This window comes from Mercenaria mercenaria, chromosome 12 (genome assembly GCF_021730395.1).
Source record: "Mercenaria mercenaria strain notata chromosome 12, MADL_Memer_1, whole genome shotgun sequence".
NCBI lineage: Eukaryota > Metazoa > Mollusca > Bivalvia > Venerida > Veneridae > Mercenaria > Mercenaria mercenaria.
Genome location: NC_069372.1, coordinates 44,311,120 through 44,334,848, shown reverse-complemented (window position 1 = coordinate 44,334,848; position 23,729 = coordinate 44,311,120). Strand labels below are relative to the sequence as shown.

The window sequence follows — 23,729 nt, the reverse complement described above, 5'->3', positions numbered from 1 at the left end:
GAGCGATCAACATCTTATCTCGTGCGCACGACATCTTATCTCGAGCGATCAACATAATCATCTTGAGCGATCAACATATTATCTTGAGCGATCAACATTTTATCTTGAGCGATCAACATATTATCTTGAGCGATCAACATCTTATCTTGAGCAATTAACATCTTATTTCGAGCGATCAACATCTTATCTCGAGCGATCAACATCTTATTTCGTGCGCACGACATTTTATCTTGAGCAATCAACATCTTATTTCGAGCGATCAACATATTATCTTGAGCGATCAACATATTATCTTGAGCGGTCAACATTTTATCTTGAGCGATCAACATATTATCTTGAGCGATCGACATATTATCTTGAGCGATCAACATCTTATATCGAGTGATCAACATATTACCTTGAGCGAACAACATATTATCTTGAGCGATCAACATATTATCTTGAGCGATCAACATCTTATTTCGTGCGCACGACATCTTATCTTGAGCGATCAACATCTTATCTCGAGCGATCAACATATTATCTTGAGCGATCAACATCTTATCTCGAGCGATCAACATATTATCTTGAGCGATCAACATCTTATCTCGAGCGATCAACATATTATCTTGAGCGATCAACATCTTATCTTGCGTGATCAACATCTTATCTCGAGCGCACGACATCTTATTTATATATATTAAGGCCCTTTGTGTGTGCATTTAGGTCATCAGTAAAACATATGGACAAGTTGTTTATTAGGGTCCCGCCTATTTCGCTGTTATTTAAACTTCCCACAAGTACATGTACAAGTTTATCACATCAATTGGGAAAGCAATGCCTATAATTGGTCACCCTATCTTCAAAATCAAATGAACATAACCAATGATGCATACTTCATGTTAGAACAGCAACAAATTTCAGTTCGACTGATAAATTCGCGCAGAAAAGTTGCATGTATGAATTAAGGGAAAACAAGGAAAATCGTTTAATATATGGGCGAAGCATGGAAGCCCTGGAGGGACAATTGATTTCTGTACTTCCCACTTCTGACTTCTAACTTTTGCACTTCTCGCTTCCAACTTCTTGACTTCCTACTTCCTACTTCTAACTTCCGCACTTCTGACTTCTAAGTTCCTGACTTTCTACTTCCAACTTCCTGACTTTCGACTTCTGATTTCAAACTTCGACACTTCTTACTTCCGACATCTTGACTTCTTACTTCCTTCTTCTAACTTCCGCACTTCAGACTTCTAACTTCCGCACTTCTAACTTCCAGACTTTCGACTTCTGATTTCCAACTTCCACACTTCTTACTTCCGACTTTTTGACTTCTTACTTCCCTCTTCTAACTTCCGCACTTCTGACTTCTAACTTCCTGCCTTTCGACTTCTGATTTCCAACTTCCACACTTCTTACTGCCGACTTCTTGACTTTTTACTTCCCTCTTCTAACTATCGCACTTCTGACTTCTAACTTCTAACTTCCACACTTCTGACTTCTAACTTCCTGACTTCCGACTTCCAACTTCCGCACTTCTGACTGCCAACTTTCCTTTTTTGGAAGTCGGAAGTAAGAAGTGTGGAAGTTGGAAGTCAGAAGTATGAAGTCAGGAAGCTGGAAATCAGAAGTGCGGAAGCTAGAAGTCAAAAGTGCGAAAGTTAGAAGAAGGAAGTAAGAAGTCAAAAGTCGGAAGTGAGAAGTGTGGAAGTTGGAAATCAGAAGTCGAAAGTCGGGAAGTTGGAAGTCAGAAGTGCGGAAGTTAGAAGTCAGAAGTGTGAAGTTAGAAGTAGAAAGTAGGAAGTCAAGAAGTTGGAAGTGAGAAGTGCAAAAGTTAGAAGTCAGAAGTAGGAAGTACGGAAATCAATTGTCCCTCCAGTGCTTCCATAGCGAAGCCTACATACTATTTTTTTGTCAAGGACTTAAATTTATTTCTTTGCATCATCACTGATTTTTTGCTGCCTTTTTTTTTTATCAGTTTCCGTATTTAAATGTCTAACCTTGCAAACATGTGAAACGGTTATAAGTATAATCTAAATAAAAACAAAAACAGTGGCAGCCGTATGTTTTTACTAATGATCTGAATTCACACAAAGGTCCTTAATAGATATTGATAAGATGACCGATAAAAGATGCTGATCGCTCGAGATAATATGTTGATCGCTCAAGATAATATGTTGATCGCTCGAAATAAGATGTTGATCGCTCAAGATAATATGTTGATCGCTCGAGATAAGATGTTGATCGCTCAAGATAAGATGTCGTGCGCAAGAGATAAGATGTTGATCGTTCAAGATAATATGTTGATCGCTCGAGATAAGATGTTGATCGCTCAAGATAATATGTTGATCGCTCAAGATAATATGTTGATCGCTCGAGATAAGATGTTGATCGCTCAAGATAAGATGTCGTGCGCACGAGATAAGATGTTGTTCGCTCAAGATAAGATGTTAATCGCTCAAGATAATATGTTGATCGCTCAAGATAATATGTTGATCGCTCGAGATAAGATGTTGATCACTCAAGATAAGATGTCGTGCGCACGAAATAAGATGTTGATCGCTCATGATAATATGTTGATCGCCCGAGATAATATGTTGATCGCTCAAGATAATATGTTGATCGCTCGAGATAAGATGTTGATCGCTCAAGATAAGATGTCGTGCGCACGAGATAAGATGTTGATCGCTCAAGATAAGATGTCGTGCGCACGAAATAAGATGTTGATCGCTCAAGATAAGATGTTGATCGCTCAAGATAATATACTGATCGCTCAAGATAAGATGTCGTGCGCACGAGATAAGTTGTTGATCGCTCAAGATAATTTAATCCTAAAAAAATAATTGCATGTCCTAAATATACCACCGTAATAAATAAATATTTGAAGTTATAATTCTTTTAATAGTCAAGAAATATGGATATAAACAGAAGCAAATGTTAACCTAACACAGCTCCTGCTTGTGTAAAAGGGCCAAAGAGTTCATATTCAGGCAGCAATTACTTTTTATTACAATCTATTTTTATTTGGCAATAATAACAACTTGCATGTAAAAGTTCAACAAAATCTTCTGATCTACCAACATTGCTTTTGAATAAATTTCGAACTTGGTTATGTAAGTACGTTGCCTTGCAAAAACTGGAACCAAACTTTTGAGAAAGGGCAAAACTTTACATTAAATTCATCTAAAAGTTATCTAACCTGATTTTTACAGTAGGTTTCATCACTTGCAAGCATTGTGTCAAGTTTCTACCCATTACCTATAGTAGTAATTGAGATACAACTTGGCAATTATAGTTACATTCACAATTTTAAGTAAATTTTCGAAGTAAAAAGGCCAATAATTGCTATCAAAATGAATCAAGAGTTACCTAACTTTGTTATACAGGAAGGGTCATAATCAACATTATATTAATAAAATGTGCCTTATGTAAAATTTCAATTTAATACATGAAATGACCTTGCACACAAAACTTTAAGCAAAGTGTGATGCCGAAGACGATTTGACGTTGGCGCTCGGGTGAGTACAATAGCTTGCACTATTCTCAAAGAAGTCGAGCTAAAATTGACCGCGATATTTACAACAAAGGCCATGATTCTAACAATATGCAGCAGTGTTAGAGTTCCCGAATTGCTTATTCGTTTTACTCTTTTCACGGTTATAAATCATTGCTGTAATTTCAAGCCCATATATCTAAAAATAGTGGAGAAACAAAGACCAAAAATGAAAAATTAAGAAGGTGGACCAAAAATTAAAAGTTTTTGCTTTCTTCTAACGGTCATGATTCAAACAAGACAGCAATAGCCTGTTTTCTCACCTAATGCGAAAATGTGTGTGATAGAATAGAATCAGTGGCAACTCCACAGATCGCCAAAACACGGCAGAAATGAAAATGGTGCAGGCTTGCGTTGAGTGAGCCTGTTCATGGACGGTAGTGGGAATGCATGCTATCGTCCAGGTCCTCTATTCCCGTCTTGAGCAAACTTGCAAGCATTTGCACATGTTACAAACACCAAAACATCACTCTACTAGTAAACACAACCATTAAGTTGTTATAGTATCACATATATAACACCTATCACAAAGACTTGTTGGTTTCTAACAACCTGTATTTGAACACTGTATGTCAACATTTCCGCAGCTCGTTATTGCAATGGCATTTGTTTAGACAATAATGTAATTGCCTTGAAGTGTCCTTTACTCCGGCCAAATCAATATTGTCACACGATCTGGTCATGTGAACAAAGAACTGTTAGAGGAAACATTGTGCTTTGCTATTTAGATGCTGAATAGTGAAATAGATTAGTTTATACTAATTTATTATAGCTCGATTGTGGTGAAAGGCTCGAATATACTTGAACCACTCCCGAGTCCGCGTTCTGGAGAAACCTTTGCTAGTGTCAAATGAGAAGGCGTGATCGTAACCCCAGTGGGGTTCGAACATACTACCCCCGGGCTGAGCGGCTGACACCTTATCCAGTAGACCACTGCTCTCTTTAATAGTGAAATAGGGAAAATCTGGGTAAGTGCATGAAATCAGTAAACATAAATTTCCAGTATTAAACGGGAATAATTCGTGTAGAACAATTTTTTATGTCTGAATCAAAAATACAACAAAAATGTAATAACAGACAAAGGTGAAAGTACATTAAAACTTTTATTTGAAATTCTAAGAAAACCGGAGGAAAAATTCATAAGATATTTCAACCAAATATATGAACACTGTTTTGTATGATGTGGATATGATATGGGACAACCATTTTTAGTTTGGATCAAATTCACTAACCAATAACAGTGATAGAGCACATTCTAAGTAAGGAAGAGGGACTAATTCGTAAAATATTGGTGCAAGAGTTATTGCATTTGTATCATGATGAAGAACAACTTCTTATAAGTTTGAACCAAATCTATAAAGAAGTAATGGAAATAAAGTAGATCAAAGTGCATCAAACCTTTAACAAAGTTCTAAACGAGGCCACAGACGCTGAAAAAAGCCTTAAAGGGTAAGACAATTCTCGGCAGACTTCATATAGTCAAGCTTGATTTTTTTTGCTTGATTTTAAAGCAACTGACTTCTTCATTGGTTCTTGAAAATAAGATTGTCAGTTTTTAGAAATTGTATCTTATGAACAAGAGCACTGCTTTGCGGAGGCAGAATCTCGTGTGATTTTTTTTGTCTCTGTGTAACAGAAATACTGTCATACCCATGATTTTCTAAGTCCAAAGAGTCAGCTTTTAATGGCGAATAACTGCTCCAATTTTTAAAGCAATAGCTTTGACTGTTAAGGAGAAAAGTTGACGTAAACGCAAAACTTAACCAAGAAATCTGATATTTTCTAAGACCAAAAGGGGCCATTATTCTTGCGAAAAGCAGGATGGAGTTATGATTCTTGCTGTACAGAGTCAGCTTTTGATGGTGATCAAGTGTTGCAAGTTGCAAGTTTTAAAGGTCGACCTAAACATAAAACTTAACCAAGAAATCTGATATTTTCTAAGACCAAAAGGGGCCATAATTCTTGCAAAAAGCAGGATGGAGTTATGTTTCTTGCTGAATCAGCTACGTGAGTTGATGATGAACAAAATTAATGATGCAAAAAGCTGACCTAAACATAAAACTTAACCAGGCAACGCCGACGCCGATCAAGTGATGACAATAAATCATCTTTTGTTTTTCCAAAAATCAGACGAGCTAAAAATGACATCGGTACTTATTCTTTTATAACTTGACTTTTTTTCTTTTTTCAGTTTATTTCTTGACACTATATACCACCATTTCAAATGGCTAAAAGCGAATGTAATGAATGAAATGCAGAAAGGATGTTTTACAAAATATCTCTCCAACCGCTGTAGCCGAGTACTTAAGGTCGCTGACTCCGAATCATTTTTCCATCACCGTTGTGGGCTCGAAACCTTGCTTGGGGTATAGAATTCTTTCATGTGAGGAAGTCATCGAGCTGGCTTGCGGAAGGTCAGCAGCTCTACCGATGTGCAAGCCCATGCTTGAAATTGCTGCTTCCGCCTAAGTGAAAAACTATACATTTAACATGTACTTGTGACGATGTGGCGTTAATCCCAGCAAAAACAAAAGAAACAAATTGTCTTTTCTAGATGATTGTCATGGGAAGAAAAAGCTAGGTGTCACCTCTTACATCTATGTGTACAAGGTGATACAATACAGGCACTGTAAATGAAATAGCAGTTGTCAAAGAGAAAACAAGTGTTATTGATCTATTTGTTGACTTGAGAAGAAACAGCTTTTTAACGTTTCTGTAAATACTTGTAAGCAAAGCGTGTGCCTCCCAAAGGATATGTAAGGGAGATGTTTGTTGTTCTGGAAGGTCAATGTGGCATTTTTTCCTATGAAAGGACATGTTGGTTTGCTGATCTAAAAGTGCAATGCAGTTATTTGCTATTGTAACTAGGCAATGAAGTTTTTTGCTGTTATAGCAGGATGTAGAAGCATTTTGCTGTTGTAACCGGGCAATGCAGTTATTTACATTTTAATACGAAAAAGAAGTTCTTTGCTGTCATAAAGTGACAATGCAGTTATTTACTATTATAAAAAGTAAACAAGAGCTGTCGCAGGACAGCAACGCTCGACTATTCAACAGCCTTGTCAACTGAATGAATATAAAAGTCGAAAAAGGGGCATAATTTTGTAAAAATGGGAAACAGGCTTATGGAACCTGCACAGTGCTTATCAGCTCATGACAGTGGACAAGTGTGTGAAGTTTCAATTCATTCCCATTAGTTGGTACTGAGATACCAACTTACATACAAGAATTTAACGAAAAACTGCTAAGTTGTAAAAGGGGCATAATTTTGAATAAATGCGAAGTAGAGTTACTGAACCTTTGCACTGCATGTCAAATCGTGACAGTAAACAAGTGTGTGAAGTTTCAATCCTTTCCCATTAGTGGATACTGGTAAACCAGCTTACATACCAAAACTTAACCAAAAACTGCTAAGTCGAAAAATGGGAATAATTTTGAAAAAAAAATACAAAGTAGAGTTATGGGACCTGCATAGTGCATGTCAGATCATGACAGTGTACAAGGGTGTGAAGTTTCAATCCATTCCAATTAGTGAGTACTGAGATACCAGCTTACATACAAAAACTTAACCAAATCGGGACGCCGACGCAGACGTGGACACCAACGCACGGGTGAGTCCAATAGCTCTACTGTTCTTTGAATAGTCGAGCTAAAAATGAAGCATTTTTCTGTTATACCAGGGTTATGTAGTTATTCGCTGTAGTAACAGGCAATGAGACCTTTTGCTGTTTTTAATACGACAATGTACCAGTTTACTGTTTTAACAGCACATGGAAGATTTTTGCTGTTATAACAGGGCAATGCATTTATTTTCTGTTATAATAGAGTAGTAAATCTGTCTGTTCACGTCAGTCTGTTGTGTTAAAAAGGAAACATCTTTTTCTGTTTTAAAATGGTGCTGCTCGCAACTGCTCTTTAGTTGTCTACTCCAATGTCAATAAATAGAAGCTGAGGAAAAGGGGCTATACAAAATCTTACTTTTTGCACAACCATTAATATAGACATATTATTTTTGTTTTAACTTTTACGGACAGTTAAGCATATCAGAGTCTTATTGAAAAAACTGCATCTAGCTGATTTAAGTAGTTTCTTAATTCAAAGTACTTAACATACTGTCATATCTTGCTGTTTACAAGAGTTTAAATCACTTAAATGATATACAAAAGTGGCTCAGCCTTAAGTGAGAACTTAACATTTTGTAGGTACTTATACAGCAAGCAAAATCCTACTTAGAATCGATCCCAGTAATTGCTTTCAGGAACAAATTAGCTTGAACGATCTGCATTGCTAATACTGTCACCTTTATGACTTAAGGACACTTGAATGATAACAATCCTATACTGGAAAATATTTCCTCAAATTTCTATGAATATACATCAAACAATGAATATTGAATATATGTTCATCTATAAAGCTGCAAAAGGTTTTATTAGTTGTTTTTGTTGTGTTCAATGTTGCTTTTCAAAGATCACCCTTGGGAAATGAAATAAATTATCTTTGCTGATAGGTGGTCACTCCATGCAGGTAAACTTACAGTTCAGTGCTAAACAGGAAGAGAAAATAGTGGACTTTATAAGCAGGCTTTATAGTAGTGGGCTCTAATCAGAGGTGGTCTTTACCACAGGTGTTTCTGTTAACTAATCAGTATTCAAAATCTAAGGTGTCTTTAGATATACATCATTTCTAAGTTTTACAACTTAAGTATGCAAGTGAAGTTTAAACGGGTACAGATCAAGAGTAAAATTAAAACACAAGGTTGTGCTCTATGTCGCTCCACTCTTGCCCTTAACATATAATATAGGTTAAACAGGTATATGGATCAATGGAAAATCAAACTTTTAGATTATTCTCCAGTACTGCTTCAAAGAGACTTATCTGTCACAGAAGACAAAATCTTGGTTGATAAAGGTGGCCCTTGGGATATAACTGGTAAATTGGATGTATATAAGACAGGATCTGGAGACAACGATGCCGTTACAGGAAATATTTGTGTCTTTATCATTACTCTCATTTCTCTGATTATTCAATTTGTTGGGTTTAAAGGTTTGTTTAAAAAATATGAAATTTAGAAAATACTTTAATTTGTAAAGAATGTTTATCAGGAAAGATAACAATTAACAGTAAAATAAAAACTCTCCCGTAATTATGATAAATATGACCCCTTAAAGCTACTCGGCCACAGATGGGGTGAAAATTTTCAACATCTTCATTTCCACCAGGTTTGGCATAGAATGTAACAAGGAGCTGCGTTCAATAAACGCTTGATGCCCCCGGTGGCATCCTTGTCGATAGCTTTTGCACCCAAGTCCAAAACAAGGTCAAGGTCAAGGTCAAACTGAGGTCAGGTGATGTTTGAAGATGAGGAATGGTCATAGTTTACATCTGTATTAGTATCAATTCATTCTTGTAAGCGGTATTGATGCTAGATGAAACGGTCCCATTTGGTTAACCAAGAGATGGCCCATATAAAGCAACCTCAGTCCAAAATGAGGAGGTCAAGGTCAAACTGAGGTCAGGTGATGTCTGAAGATGAGGAATGGTCACAGGTTACGTCTGCATTAGTATCAAGTCATTCTAGTAAGGGGTATTGATGCTAGACGAAACGGTCCCATTTGGTTAACCTCGTACAGACGGACGAACGGACAGGACAATCACTATATGCCTCCCGCATCAGTAGATGCCGGGGGCATAAAAATGAAATTCAAAAATGAAAACCTAAGTTACACCGAGTGTTAAGATAATGGTAAAACAAAGCAGCACCCTTTTGCACAGTACATTTATTAATCTATTAAGGTTTCTTGCAAAATTCATATGCCAGTAAGTTTGTACCACTGGGCACTTCCACAGCACCAAACAGTTTTTGAGAGAAAAACCATATTGCCAAAAAAAGTGTGAAAAAGCTTTAAATCAGCAAAGTGTAACCTTTTGAAAAAAACTCGAGGTTTATAACGAGGATCCAACAGACTTGTTTTTAGGATAACTACAACTTTTAAGCACTTTTGTGTATTTTCAAATAAGTCGAGGACCATACCTCTAATCTGGCCGAGTGAAATCCCAAACATAACACAAGCTGCATAAAAATCCTATAACGGCTAATCGAAATCTCAAATAAAACACAAAGTGTGCAACTTCATATGCTGAATAATGTTACTATGTTTCATGATCCTAGGTCAAATAATTTTCGAGATACATGCAACCCTACTTATTCAAAATTCAAACATCATAACTCTGGTGCGGCTGTGCGAAATCCCAATTAAAACAGGTGCACAACTTCACATGCTGAAAGACAATCCTGTGAAGTTTGATGACTCTAGGTCTAATGCAAAACATAAATTCAGGCGGATGGATGGACAATGGCAACTCTAAGAGCACCCCCCCCCCCACTCACCCAAAGAAAACAAAATTGATTTTGACTGTTTTGAATGCTATCTGGAGACATGCTAAATGATATAGCAAAACTCACTTTTCCTCTTTTGATGGTGAATGAAGAACACAGGTGCCCCTCTGGACGTAATTTCAGGCACAGGCAGCATCTGGATACAGCAGATAACCCTCCTCAAGTCAAAGAATCCTACTGTTGGTGGACTCAAGTGGCGATTCAAAAATGAGTAAATTACAGTAGTACAGTATATGAAGGTAACAAAACAAGAAACAGCTTTTATAACATTTACTTTTTTAAATAAGTTATATACATATTTACATGCATCAGCAAAAACATATCACATTTACACCATTCTGGTAATGATAAACATAGAAGAGAGCATTTTCATAACAGCTTCACAAACACTCGAGTTCTAAAGGGCTTTTTTCTTATTTTTTCCATTCTTTTATCCATCAACACCACATCTTCCTTTAACATACATATAAAGTATCATAATTGAATCATTGTTTATATATGATCAATTTACTATAGAAATTATACTTGTTCTGTTTTGGTACACATACTCTGCTACATCTTGTTGCACTGTTTATTGTGTACTAGATTATGTATATTTCAGTGAATGTTTATTCATATACAGCAAAAAAGAAGAAAGAAACTATCTGCGTGTCCAAAGACACTGGTGTCCTCACTCCTCACTGAATGTATATTTTTATATGTTGAGTAACAATCCTGTGAGGTTTGATCATGTCAAATGATGTTTGAGATACGCATGAATTTATTTCTTGAAAAATTACCCAAACTTCCCTTTAAATACAGTATCATAAAAAATATTACAACACAACCTTCCTTTATTCTGGATAAACAAACTGTTATCTACTGCAGCTGTATCAAACTAGTGTCCTTTTTGTTTCTTAACTTGAACTGAACTGGTATAACTTCTTCAATAATATTCTTCTACTGTATCTTAACATCCTAAATAACACTTGAAAACCAAAAAAAAAAATCCATGTAATGATGATGAACAAGTTTATATTTGTATGGAGTCCAGTAAGAAACAAATTATAGAGAGCATAAATATCACAAATGTGAGAGTCTCTTGCTTGGTGCATAATGAACACAACGAGACATGCAATAATGCAGGGGACAACCGCTTCTATATCACAACCGACATCCAATCACAGTCCTGAAATACAGTAATATTACTCTGTATGCTTTTTTTTATTGTGTTTTAAAACGTAACATAACTATGAAAATCATGTTGTGAATTTCTAGCTTTCCAACAGTCAAGCAAAACCCAAAGTACGCCACGCCCAAAGTACATTATTTCAAACCCTTAGGGTGGGTTTCTAGGTATACCCACTGACCTGACAGACATCTGGACAGCTTCCCAGGGCTCTCGCCAGGCTATTATCGCCTGTTGCGTGCGACATGCCTTCAGACTTTGAGCTGTATATTCGACATCCCTTATTTCCCCCGTCATCCCTTAATTGCCGAAGCGACATGTCATAAAATCCAATAAACACCCCGATTAATCCGTTAGTGTATTCGAAAAGCTTCCACGTGCTTACCCGATAGTTTAGGTAAAGCGATGCCAGTTAAGATAACCGATAAACCAATGACAGCTTCCTATGTGGAACGTGTGACGTAAATTTCATCGTAGCTCCGCATTTAAATCCTTTGACAGGCGGTATCTTGTGATGTGTACATGAAAGTGACTGTTTTCGCAAGTTTTAAGATTATACATGTCATTAGATATAATGACAGATGATTCAACAATTATCGTCCGAATATTTTTCGCAATCAAGGAAAGACAATGTAAGGAATTAAGTCAAAAATTGTGCAACACGGTAAAATGCTTTGAACAATTATCGCCGTAATATTAATGTTTTTCACATGTATGAAATGTGTTTTCTCGGGCGGGATATCGAAAAGACAATGCAAGAATTAATGTTTACTGTCGTCACTTTCAAATTAGAACTTTTAGAGAAAAGTTTGAAATACCCTCCGTGCATTATTTCATCACGCACGGACACTTCGGTAGAACCACCGACCTTCCGTAAGCACTTGAAGAATTCAACGCCCCGAGTGAGGCTCGAACCCACATCGATGAGGGGTAAGTGATTTGAAGTCAGCGACCTTAACCACTCGGCCACGATCACAATTTCAGAATCCCTCCCAGCCACGCCGAATGGCCAAAGGAAATCGGGCATTGATCCAAAATGGAAACCAGCGTTTCCCTGGATGACAGTCTCAGATTGTGTTGTTTTATATGTATGTAAAACAAACAGTGGACATTTTCAAAAACTTAAAATGGATAAGTTTTCAGCAAATAAACTCCACAGGAATAGAAGACATAAACTTTAAACAAATAGATCTTTGTGCAGTGCTAAAATTGTGTTGTTTTATTTACAATAAATAGTAAATGAACATTTTTAGCAACTTAAAATTGATAAACTTTTAATTGTCATTCAGCAAATAAACTTAATAGGATCTTTTATGACCCAATATCTTTATTTGTTCTTATTGTGCATGTAAATGATGCTTATTAATCACTGAAAATACCACTATATTTTTCACTCTGAAATGCACCAAAATGAGTTGTAGTAACACAAAATTTTCTAGGGTAACCCCCATATCCCCCATGCGGGAGGGGACACCCCTCCTGCACCCACCCCTTTGTTCATCAAAAAATATCCTTCTGCAACATGCCTTCAAAAAATCCTGGCTAGAACCCTGCTTCCTCATATAATATAGTTCTAAATCTAAGGTTGAGTCGTAAACCTACAGCAGTAAGAAACAAGTGATTTTAAGCAAAATAGACTTATTTAACCGGTATAATGCATGTCAGATTTTCACAATGAACAAGTAGTCATGTAGCACAGTTTCAATACATTGATATTAGCAGATACTGTGATTTCAGCTTACATACAGCACTTGGCCAAATCAAGACACCAAATGCCAACATATGTGCCATGGCAACAGTTCTATCTAGTAGAGTCAATAATTTTTTTTTTCAATACTGCTTAGTCAGGAATGTATTAGGGTATTCATCACATACTTACAGGACAGGTCATTAAAAGGTTGCTGGTTCCAGTTTCTGACATCACAGTATATACAGGTTCACAGTCACATTTTTCTCCATGTTGTTCCAAGCCGGTGTCCAACATCTGTTTCACATTAGTCAGAGTCAGACAATCTTGCTAAAAATAGAAACCTGACATAGATTGTTGCTATATATATACTATACTAAAAATTCAGGAACTGTACAACAATTTTACTTTTATCAAATTGCTTCACTGCTCTAAAATGTTATAGCAAGTGCTGTGGAAATTCCATAAAAAAGACCTACTAGTACTATTTTAAATCTAAAAGGCTCTTTTCTAATTGGTTATCAAACATTTCTATTTTCAGTACAGAAAATCTGCCCCACATCCTGGTGTCCAATTTTCAAATTGGGCCAGCAGTTTCTAAAAAGAAAAACAAGGAGATGCGTTCAATAAACGCTTGATGCCCCCGTGGCATCCTTGTCAATACAAAGCAACCTAAGTCCAAAACGAGGTAAAGTTCAAGGTCAAGGTCAAACTGAGGTCAGGTGATGTCTGAAGATGAGGAATGGTCACAGGTTACATCTGCATTAGTATCAAGTCATTCTAGTAAGTGGAATTGATGCTACACGAAATGGTCCCATTTGGTTAACCAAGAGATGGCCCATATAAAGCAACCTAAGTCCAAAATGAGGTCAAGGTCAAACTGAGGTCAGGTGATGTCTGAAGATGAGGAATGGTCACAGGTTACATCTGCATTAGTATCAAGTCATTCTAGTTAGGGGTATTGATGCTAGACCAAACGGTCCCATTTGGGCGGACAAACGACCGGACAGACAGGACAATCACTATATGCCTCCCGCATCAGTAGATGCCGGGGCCATAAAAAGCTAGCCTGCTACCTGGTGTCATGTTTTTAAACAAACAGAATTCGGTAGAGGGTCACCCAAGGAACACTGCTGCAAAATTATTGTAAAACTGAGACAGCGGTTTCAAGTTTTCCTTTTTGTTTGCCATGGCAACCAGAATTCTGCCTGAATAACCTATATTTGAAGAACTTCAAAAGAGGACCAAAAGAGGGACATCCCTGTGTCATTTGCTTGAGACTGACCTAGTTATACAGCAAACCGTTTTTTAATCCTAAAATTCCTCACCATGATGAAAACCTAAGAGTTGCTCAATCCACCAGCACTTAATGTTTGCGCACATCTATTTTTTCTACAGAAGATTCCTATAGAATTTAATACTTAACAAGAGCTTGTAGAACATGAAATGCCCCCCTTGATGCATTCAGTAACTGTGCAAGGAACAGAAACATTTGGTCACTGTGTACTGTGCATTTGACGTACTAACCTCAAATAAATAATTATGGGTCATTTACCAGTCACAACTGACCTCTGTATCAAATGTGATCTTAGATAAAAGCATTCTCTAGTTATTTGGCAAAAACAATTTCTACTGTTTTGGGTCAATATGACCTTGACCTCTGACCTACTGACCTCAAAATCAATTGGGGTCATCTGCTGGTCATGATCAACCTCCCTATTAAGTATTGTTACTGTTGCTCTTGACAGTCCCTGCCTTGTTTCGGGTTCAAACTGGCTAATACAAATATTATTGACCCAAATTCAAAGATGTTCCAAAAATATAACTTCAGATATCATCCAGGATAGACAATGTAGATGCCCACCTCATTTCCTCAGACCAACTGTGGAGTTACAATTAAAACATCAGACATCAATATAATGACTTGACAGATTACGAGATTATCACACAGAGAGACTCCCTGTGAGACATTCAACTAAACCTGATACAGAGAACTCTTGATGGGTATAGATATACTGATGATATAGGAATGTTTCTGTCTGTAAGTTTTATTGTTTTGCAACAGAAGATGCCTGCTGTAGTACTTCCCAAGGGGAGAAACAGAAACTTGCGCTGTCATTTTCATGTATCACTACAATTTATGACTTCCACTTCTTGAATATAAAAGTCCAGTTTTACTCAGGAGATACAGACTTTATAAACTACATTCATAGATCATTATATGTCTGAGATAACATTTTATTAGGCCCACAAAATATAGATTTGTTTCTGACTATATGGCCAGATTTGAATTAAAATCATGACCAAAAACGCCTCTTCATACAGAACCAAGAGATTTAATGTTAACAAAATCATATGACTGAACAGTAAGTTGTTTCAATAATCCTCTCAAGAGATTAATGCCAGAATGTTGGCTTTTAGCATACAAGGCTTGGGAGTTAAAGTTTTTGACTCATACCACAGACATGAAAAATTATACTGGTAGCTCCTTTGCTTAGTACTTGGTACATTGTATATAAAAGGTTGTTTCTGGAGACAAGTAAGCCTGTTACTGGATACCTTGCTGATCACATAAGATCTTAATTGTTGATCATATCATCATAATTTAGGCAATAGAAAATTAGTTTTTTAGATTCTCATCCCCGCCCTTCCCTATCTGAAACCCCCTGCCCTGAAATTTTTTATTGGTCAAAATCCGGATATCCAAAATTTTATGTTCGGATACTGATACACTTTCATAAACCTTACCCAATTCTCGAGTTTAAGGAAAATGTTTGACATATTGTGGTGATGCAAAGACAATTCAATAGCATTTGACAGTATCTGATATTAAAGTTTACCATGACATTACCTCTTATTAAAATAAATTAAGAGAAATGTTCATAAAACATCGGCAATTCACACGACTAGCAGACGTTCTGGCAACCTACTTTCGATTTCAAAAGCTTTTAGAAAAAGGTAAAGCCAATGTATTTTCTTATCTTAATTTGATTGTTATTGATTTTTAGTGATTAGAAATAAGTATCTGTTGTCTGGATTTCAATATTTCAATTGTGTTTAACACGGACATTTGCCTTCGTCAGGAAGCCTAAAAAGCCATTTTCACGTGCAATGTAGGCTGCGCGTACAGGATACAATCAACCATCAAACAAAATGATTTACTATCATATTTTACATTTAAGATAAAAGTTTATGTCATGAAATTAATTTTTTCATATATATATCAAAATTGGGTTCCATATATACAAGCATTTAAAAAACACAGCAACACACACTAGAATATCAATACAGGGATATTTTAACTATAGTTTGTCAAATTGACCTAAGGTCTACCATATTTCCAAATAAAAAAAATAAAAAATAAAAAGTGCCCACCCGCCCTATTTTTTCTAAAAATTCGGTGGAGAATCTAAACATTTATTTTCTCCAGCCTTATGTAATGTGTGTAAAAATGCTAAGCTTTACCTTTTCATATTCATCTCTTCTGATACAGACACCTTTTGCAGCTTGAGATTTTAAAGAATTAAAAAAAAAACTGTAATGAAAACAAAAGGAACAACAAAGAAAACAAAAGTGCCAGACGGTCACAAATTATGCCCATTATCGATCAAGGGCCATAATCCAAGAGTGCCTGAGGCGATTTGGCTGGTTATCGAACTTGGCCAAGATATTATGCCCACAAACATTGTCAGCAAGTTTGGTGAAGATCGGATGAAAACTGTTTGACTTAGAGAGCAGACAGGGCTAAATTCACAGTTTTCCGAGTAATTCAAGGGCCATAATCCAGAGTGCCTAGGGCGATTTGGCTGGTTATCGAACTTGGCCGAGATATTATGCCCACAAACATTGTCAGCAAGTTTGGTGAAGATCGGATTAAAACTGTTCCACTTAAGAGAGCGGACATGCTTTGGAAGCCAATCGTCCGCCGCCTTGGGTGTTCTCATAACACACCCTGCTCTTCAGCCTAGAACCAGAAACAAACTATTTTCTGGCCTTGCTTTGAATAAAAAAAAAACATACCTCAGTATTGATTCGAAGACCACAACGGCAAAATATCACAGATTTATTGGTAAGCAGAGTGTTTCTGTAATAAAGAAAGGATATTTTTGTCATTATTTGATCTGACAGGTTGACTTAAGCACACAAGATTATAGATTGTACATTTTGCAAATCATCGAAATATCACAGATTTATTGCCTTGAATGTTCTTGTAATACAAAGGTGATATTATTGTCATTATCTGATCCAGCAGATCATGCTAAGCAAACAAGACAATAGATTTTCTATCCAGTCTCTTTCTATTAACAACAAAAATCAGGTCAGATCAATGTAACAGCATTATGACTATAAAAGCCCTCAACTGTTGACCTAAATATCATTCATCATTTTTAAGTGATCTGTTTACTCAGTTAAAAGCAAGAACAAACAAGAGCTGTTTGCAGAACACACATGCCCTGCATGAATGGTCTGTAAGACATAACAGAGTGTATATAACATTCTGTCTCAAGGGCACAATGACCTTGACCTTTGCCCAAATGAACCCAAAAACAAGAGGTCATCTTCTGACCTTCGGCAATCATCCTATAAAGGCTGACAGCTATAGGCTTGACAAATCTTCAGTTATTGACCAGAAACTGTTTTCAGCCTAAAGATCACTTTGACCTTGGCAAGTCACTCACTGACAAGCAATCATTCTATGAAGTATGACAACCACAGTTCCAATAATTCTCCAGATATTTAATAGGATTCAAATGGTCTACTGGCAGAATGACCAATATGTGCCAACCAATATATACAACATTACACCATATTTACATAGTGTCTATTTCACAATAAATATGTTCAAATGTGCTTTATGCGCATATATATGAAGGGGCAGTCACAGAGTTCTACACACACACAAAACTAAAACACATATTAAGCTGAAGAAACTTGGCAAGTATACTAAACATCACTTATCATGTACTGAATTATAGTATGCTTTCATTACACCAACTTATTAACTTACTTTCCCACCAGCCGTATGTTATTTTTAACAATAAGCTTGACTAAAAATGGTTCCCAAAAATAATTTCCAGGCAAATAAAACATTTTATTGAATTAATCAATACAAATTTACTGGCGCGAAATCAAACTTTTACTAACTTGGGACCAGTAACTTGACCATTTAGATACTAAGTAAGATTGATGAGACCATAAACATGAAGCTATGAGACATATCCCATAAACAACAGGACGAAAAAGTCAATTTTAAATCGGACGAGACAAATAATTCACTTACTTTTTCCACATGGGACATATGAACTCTACAGTATCGAGTTTATCAATGACAAAAGCACAATGACTTTCCTTTTTATCCACGAGAAAAAGATACTGCAAAAGTTTATTTTAAATTGATAGTGACAAACAATTCACTTACTTTTACACACAGGACATATTACATTTGTCAATGACAGAGCACTACAACTTCCACCCACCAGAAAAAGATATTGCAAAAGTTTATTTAGATCAGCAGTGATTAACAATTCACTTACTTTTTACACATGGGACATATGACTTCTATGGTGGAGAGTTTATCAATGGCGGAACACAATGACTTTTCTTCCAGCAGTAAACTTTGTTCATAATTTGAATACTCCTCTAACATGCGCAATTCTAAAAAAAAAAAAGAAACAGGTGTTTTGATTTTGTGTTTGTTTACATACAGTAGATTAGAATATAATTCTTCAAAAAAAAAAAACAAACAAAAAAAAACAGTTTATTTCTCTCAAAAATATCACTAGCTGGCACTACTGTTTAGTATCTAGTGTTAAGTATCATTTAGTGTTAAATGAGTCTTTCCCTAAAGTAATAACTGCTTCATAATCGTAAGTATTTTGCACCTGCTCATGAATTACTTTGCACAATGTGATAGCAGGTTTACATAAGCCAAAAAGGCTTATTAGCAAATTGCTTTCTGCCATGATTAATATACAAGAAATAAAGCAGTCTTGCAGTATTGATTTACGAAAATATGCTACACCTGTCTATCGACTGTTCTGTTTAACGGAATTAATAATGTTTGTTTACACTATACTGAAGGCTTATCAGTATATTGCTTTTTGCCTCCATTAAGTTATGCAATAATGGTTAAGAAAAGATTTCTGTTTGTAAACCATATACATGATATGTAAGGCAGGAGGTTCTATCTAAGTGTTCATCAATGCATGAAATAATAATAACGTCTTTATTTGCAGAGGCTAAACATTTGGGTAACCCTATCTTCCATGTGGGCCTCCAGATATTTACATGCACAATCTGTACAGAACAAACAAAACTCTTGACAGAAATAACAAAAAGAAGAAAATGATAGTAATTACAACTGTGAATCAAAGGCCTGAATGGCCTGAGTCGGCTAATGATTGATGTACTGACAGTATAGTCTACCAGTTTCAGTTTGTTTTTAGTTTTTTTCTTAAAATTTCATAACACAGCTCGATATTTACCCAAAATATTATATCCGGATATGATTACACTTTTCTCCAGTTTGAACAATATATTTTACAAATTGTGATGATACGAAGACATTTAGCAGCAATTGGCAGTATCTGACATTGAAGTTTACGGTTAAATTACCTCTTATTTAAATCTTTTCATAAAAAAGTTGTTTCGTTTCGCCAAACATAGACGATCTACTTTCGATTTCAAAAACTACAAGAAAATACAATTCAATGTTTCGCCGATTTGTTTATTTCTCGAAAAATAAGAATTAAAATCATTTTTAATATCAGTAGTAACTAAACAAATCAGTAAGAGCTTCTTCTTCCGATAATTTATCCGTTTACTGACTGCAAAATTCAACCCACGCAAAGTTTATAGAAATCATACGATGCGTGTTTACGTTCAATGTGGGAGAATTAAGGCTGATCGGCTATGTTACCTAACGCATCCAGACTATTCAGATTTTGTTTTTAAAAAAGCATTGTGTGCGTTTCTGTAATTTTATATATGTTTTTATACGCTTAGAAATTATTAGACATGCGTATTTGCATTATTTCTATGCGTAATTTACGCTAATACGCATCTTATCTGGAGCCCTGCTGGAACTATTTTTTGTCTTTCGCTGGATGTTACCCAAGCTTTGTAAGCCTGCGCAATTCTTAAAATGCACATTTATGCTTAATGAGTTACATTCGAGAATTGCACAATTACAAGTCATAAATATGACAGATTACATCGTATATTGGTCATAGCAAAGGGAATTGACACAACTTAACTTCATTCATGCAGTGAACTGTTTGAAGTTTGAGAAATCTAATGGAACTACATCCCTTCAGTGTTATTTGGTCCGTTTAGAGAATCGTTGGATAGCAAGGACTCGTCAAAAGGCTTTCAGCCTTTAGCCGACTCAAAAACAGTTTACTGTTTAGAAAGATGAACTTGCCATCAATATAAAGCTCAAAATAATGTTTCAGAGGCACACTGTCAGAAACTTGCCATTTAATCCTGATTGCTATAGTGTGATTTAAGGTAGCAGACATTCTCCACTAACTATGAAAATGCAATTCCTGACCGAATGATGCCAAAATAGCAAACAAGAAAACATAACTGCACAAAGACTGCTGATTGTCCTAATGGATCCACTACCTTAATACTTAACAAAACATACACCTCAACAAAATCTTTATGTACCTTCTTGTCTGAGTTCTGTTTGTATATCTTCAAACATGTCCAGTATCTGATCTATGTTGAAATCTAAGCTTCCCTCATTCTGAAAATGGTATTAAATATTGACAACAATGGTGTTTCATGATCTGAGGTCAAATACTTTTTCAGATATAAGAGACACAAACTTTAAGGTCCTTTTTAATGCATATTTTTGACTAAGCCAAGGGCCATAACTCTGGTCTGGCTGTGTGAAATCCCGGTACACAACCTCACATCATGAATGACAATCCTGTGAGGTTTGATGACTCTAGATCAAATACATTTTGAGATGTGGACAACACAATTCAGACGACCGGACAGACAAAAAATGGCATTATTTGTTGCCTTTTGCCATAGCAAAAAAAATTTAAAAAGAAATGCATTATTCTCAATATTGCCATATATCTATGTTCCAAATTTCATGAAAAAATTACATTGTACTTCTTAAGTTATCACAGGAAACCAATTTATGTCACTGATTGACAGACTGCGGGAAAGAATGGGAGCCTCCAATGCGAAATGGGTAGGGAACCAAAATTTCAGAAGACTACAATAAAACTTGTAAACGAAGGCAGCAAAAACTGACCTTTATCCAAACTTTACCGTTATTCAAAGGTGTGCATTATTTCTAAAATTCCTGAAATGCAAAGAGTGGCCTTCATTCACAAGGAAACCTTTATTCAAAAGTGGCCAAAAGCTCAAGTGTGACTGTATTCTTATTCTGGAATGGTACAGACTGTACTGTTAATTAAACTCAATGGAACGTTTGCAGAGACAAATTAATATTCAGACTGGAACAGGTAATTACGCTGACAGTTATAAATTAAGAATATACACTAATTCACCAAGGCACTATAAAAACGTTAACCTGCACTTTATCAAGGTATTGCAGTCAATAAAACACTGTCTGACCGCAGAGTTCGAAACTATAAATCTATATACACTTTGGAGTATATCCAGATTAGGGATTATTTGTCTGAAAGGCTATTCTGTAATTAAAATACATGCAATGGGATAGCATTAAACTTGACATCTAGATGATGCATGTTGGAATCCCTGAGAGAATCTAGCTATGATCTCTGGTCACTTATTTACCGGTAATAGAAATTTTTGGGGGCCCGGAATTCAGCCCAATTCCCCTCTCATTAAAAACTTTTTTCCCCAATTAGGAAAAGAAATAGTTTTATTTTTCCAGCTGAACCTCTAAGTATTTTATAAATTCAAATCTAAAATATAAGATAATGTGTTTTTTAAACTATTTTTCTTCTGAAATGTAACATGCTTCTTTCTTGAAGAAAACTTAAGTTAGAAGACCAGTCTCAAATCTCCAAAGTTGATTGGTTGTTTCTGAGCAAAATTTTGAATTAAACCAATCAAAAGACAGCACTCTAAGACCAGGTCCACAAACTCAATTTTATAACCCTGAAGCCAAGGTCAAGAAGGCCGAGTTTAGTTAAGATGTACCGTGGTATAATTTATGTAAAATGATTGGTTTAAACTAGTTTAGGGTGTATATTTGAGTGTTGAATACTTTGAACTGAAATAATTTTATTTCATGGGTACAAAATTTTGTAGTTTTGCCCAAAACTGTTATTTCATTTGGACAGGAATGTGTGAATTTCCATTTATCGACATAAAATAACTGGAACTTCATTTGAACAATGAGATATAATTTCCCAGGTTCACCACAAAATCCACACAAAAATTGCCCCAACAAAGATTAGTGATTTCACAGTATATGGTAATTCTGTCTCAAAAGATAATCTTTTTTTCTGTAAGTGGCATATCATGTTATGATGGTAATGATCATTTGCCTAAATCATTTTCTGTTAGTACAGAAAATCCATTATACTTGTTAACATTTATAAATTGAAATGTCAATTCCAGAAAGGACACTGGTAGGCTGGGATAATAAATTCCACATTTTATAATACCTAGACTGATGTGTTCTTACTCAATTACTGTCTTGTGTCAGAAAATTGCCACTATAATCTAAAAAGTAAGAAAATGATTTCAATGATATCATTAATGCAAGAAAATGACATCAGCTCTTGTCAAGGTTTTCATGTCAGAAAATTAACTAAAGACTTAGAAACAGTGATCTAAAATTTTGAGGTTTCATGTCAATCCACAGAATCAAAACTAAACGAAAGAAATAAACTTCTTATTTAACTGATAAGTTATAATTTCAAATCAAAGAACTTACTTCCTCAGGAAATAGCCGTATTGGCCAAAACAACAAAATTTCTTGCAACAAAATCAAAGGATTTCACAAAATGTCCCCAACTGACCTCAGCTAAGCATCAGAATCTGACTATATAAAGTGTTGGAGAGAGAATTAAGAAACTGATTTCACCTAATCAAGTGTCAAAAAGAGAGAGAGTTTAAGATGTAGTCCTCACATTACCAGAGTATCAGACGATAATTACGATATTGACCTCACCTTAATAAGTATTGGAGAGAGAGTTAAGAAACGGACCTCAAATAATAAAGTTAGAAATTGACAACAGAAAAGTGGTATATAAGTGTCAAAACTAACCTCAATGTCCAATGCTGCCTTCTCCTGTTCCTTCCTCAAACTTCCCACTCCTCTCATTCCTCTATAAATATCATGTCTTCATGCAGGTAATTTCTGAACGAGCTGTCAACTTCTCCGACTGTCCGTACCGATCCAGCATCTCTGAAATAAACTGCATCTTATATATATTGCATTAGTCTTTGAAAAAAAGTGAAATAATAGTCTTCAGCTAAACAACCAAACAAGAGTTCTAATTCAGCTTTATGAAAGATGAAATTTGCCTTTTGTTGCAGTCATATTTTTACATGTTTTCCCAAAAAAAATTGGGTTATATTTATCGCATTATCTTTTTATATTTTTTATTCTATTGGATTAGTGTTTGTCATTTTCCAGACATAATATTATGCTAAATTAATTCGCATATGCAATAATTCAAAGGGCCTCCATGGACGGATGATTAAAGTTGCTGACTCTGAAATGAGTGGAAGCCATTAAGCTGACTTATGGACAGTCAGATCTTTAGTACAGATGCCTATGTCTTTAGCAATGCACAGAGGGGTCTTCCTTCACAATCAAAAGCTGAATTGTTTTGGCATGACTCTAAATCTACAAGACACCCTGCGGTGCTGACGCTATCTGATTCTTTTTTGTACATAGCAATATTGTCCTACATGAATTTTCAGTCTATAAAAGGCCATCTTTGCAAAAGCAGGATAGAGTATGTTTCTGATTAACAGTGTC

The 23,729-nt window shown here is 35.7% G+C and overlaps 1 protein-coding gene across 1 annotated transcript; it reads right to left on the bottom strand.

Moving 5' to 3' along the window:
• Positions 1-10,184: 10,184 nt before the first annotated feature.
• On the bottom strand, positions 10,185-23,066 carry LOC123535499 (RPA-interacting protein A-like). Its single transcript, XM_045318212.2, has 6 exons — positions 23,010-23,066; positions 20,456-20,534; positions 18,319-18,439; positions 16,805-16,868; positions 12,977-13,114; positions 10,185-11,097 (listed from the first exon to the last, which is right to left on the bottom strand). The coding sequence occupies exons 1-6, from the start codon at positions 23,064-23,066 to the stop codon at positions 11,068-11,070; spliced, it is 489 nt and encodes a 162-aa protein (XP_045174147.2). The 3' UTR covers positions 10,185-11,067.
• Positions 23,067-23,729: the final 663 nt, after the last annotated feature.

Excerpts from the sequence above, each read along its gene's own strand:
- LOC123535499 (XM_045318212.2), bottom strand. The coding sequence starts at position 23,066 with ATGAGAGGAGTGGGAAGTTTGAGGAAGGAACAGGAGAAGGCAGCATTG. Across the intron at positions 16,869-18,318 it reads ATATGTCCCATGTGTAAAAA|AAACACTCTGCTTACCAATA; the intron begins GTAAGTGAATTG and ends TCTTTATTACAG. Across the intron at positions 11,098-12,976 it reads ACCTTTTAATGACCTGTCCT|GACTGTGATTGGATGTCGGT; the intron begins GTAAGTATGTGA and ends ACTGTATTTCAG.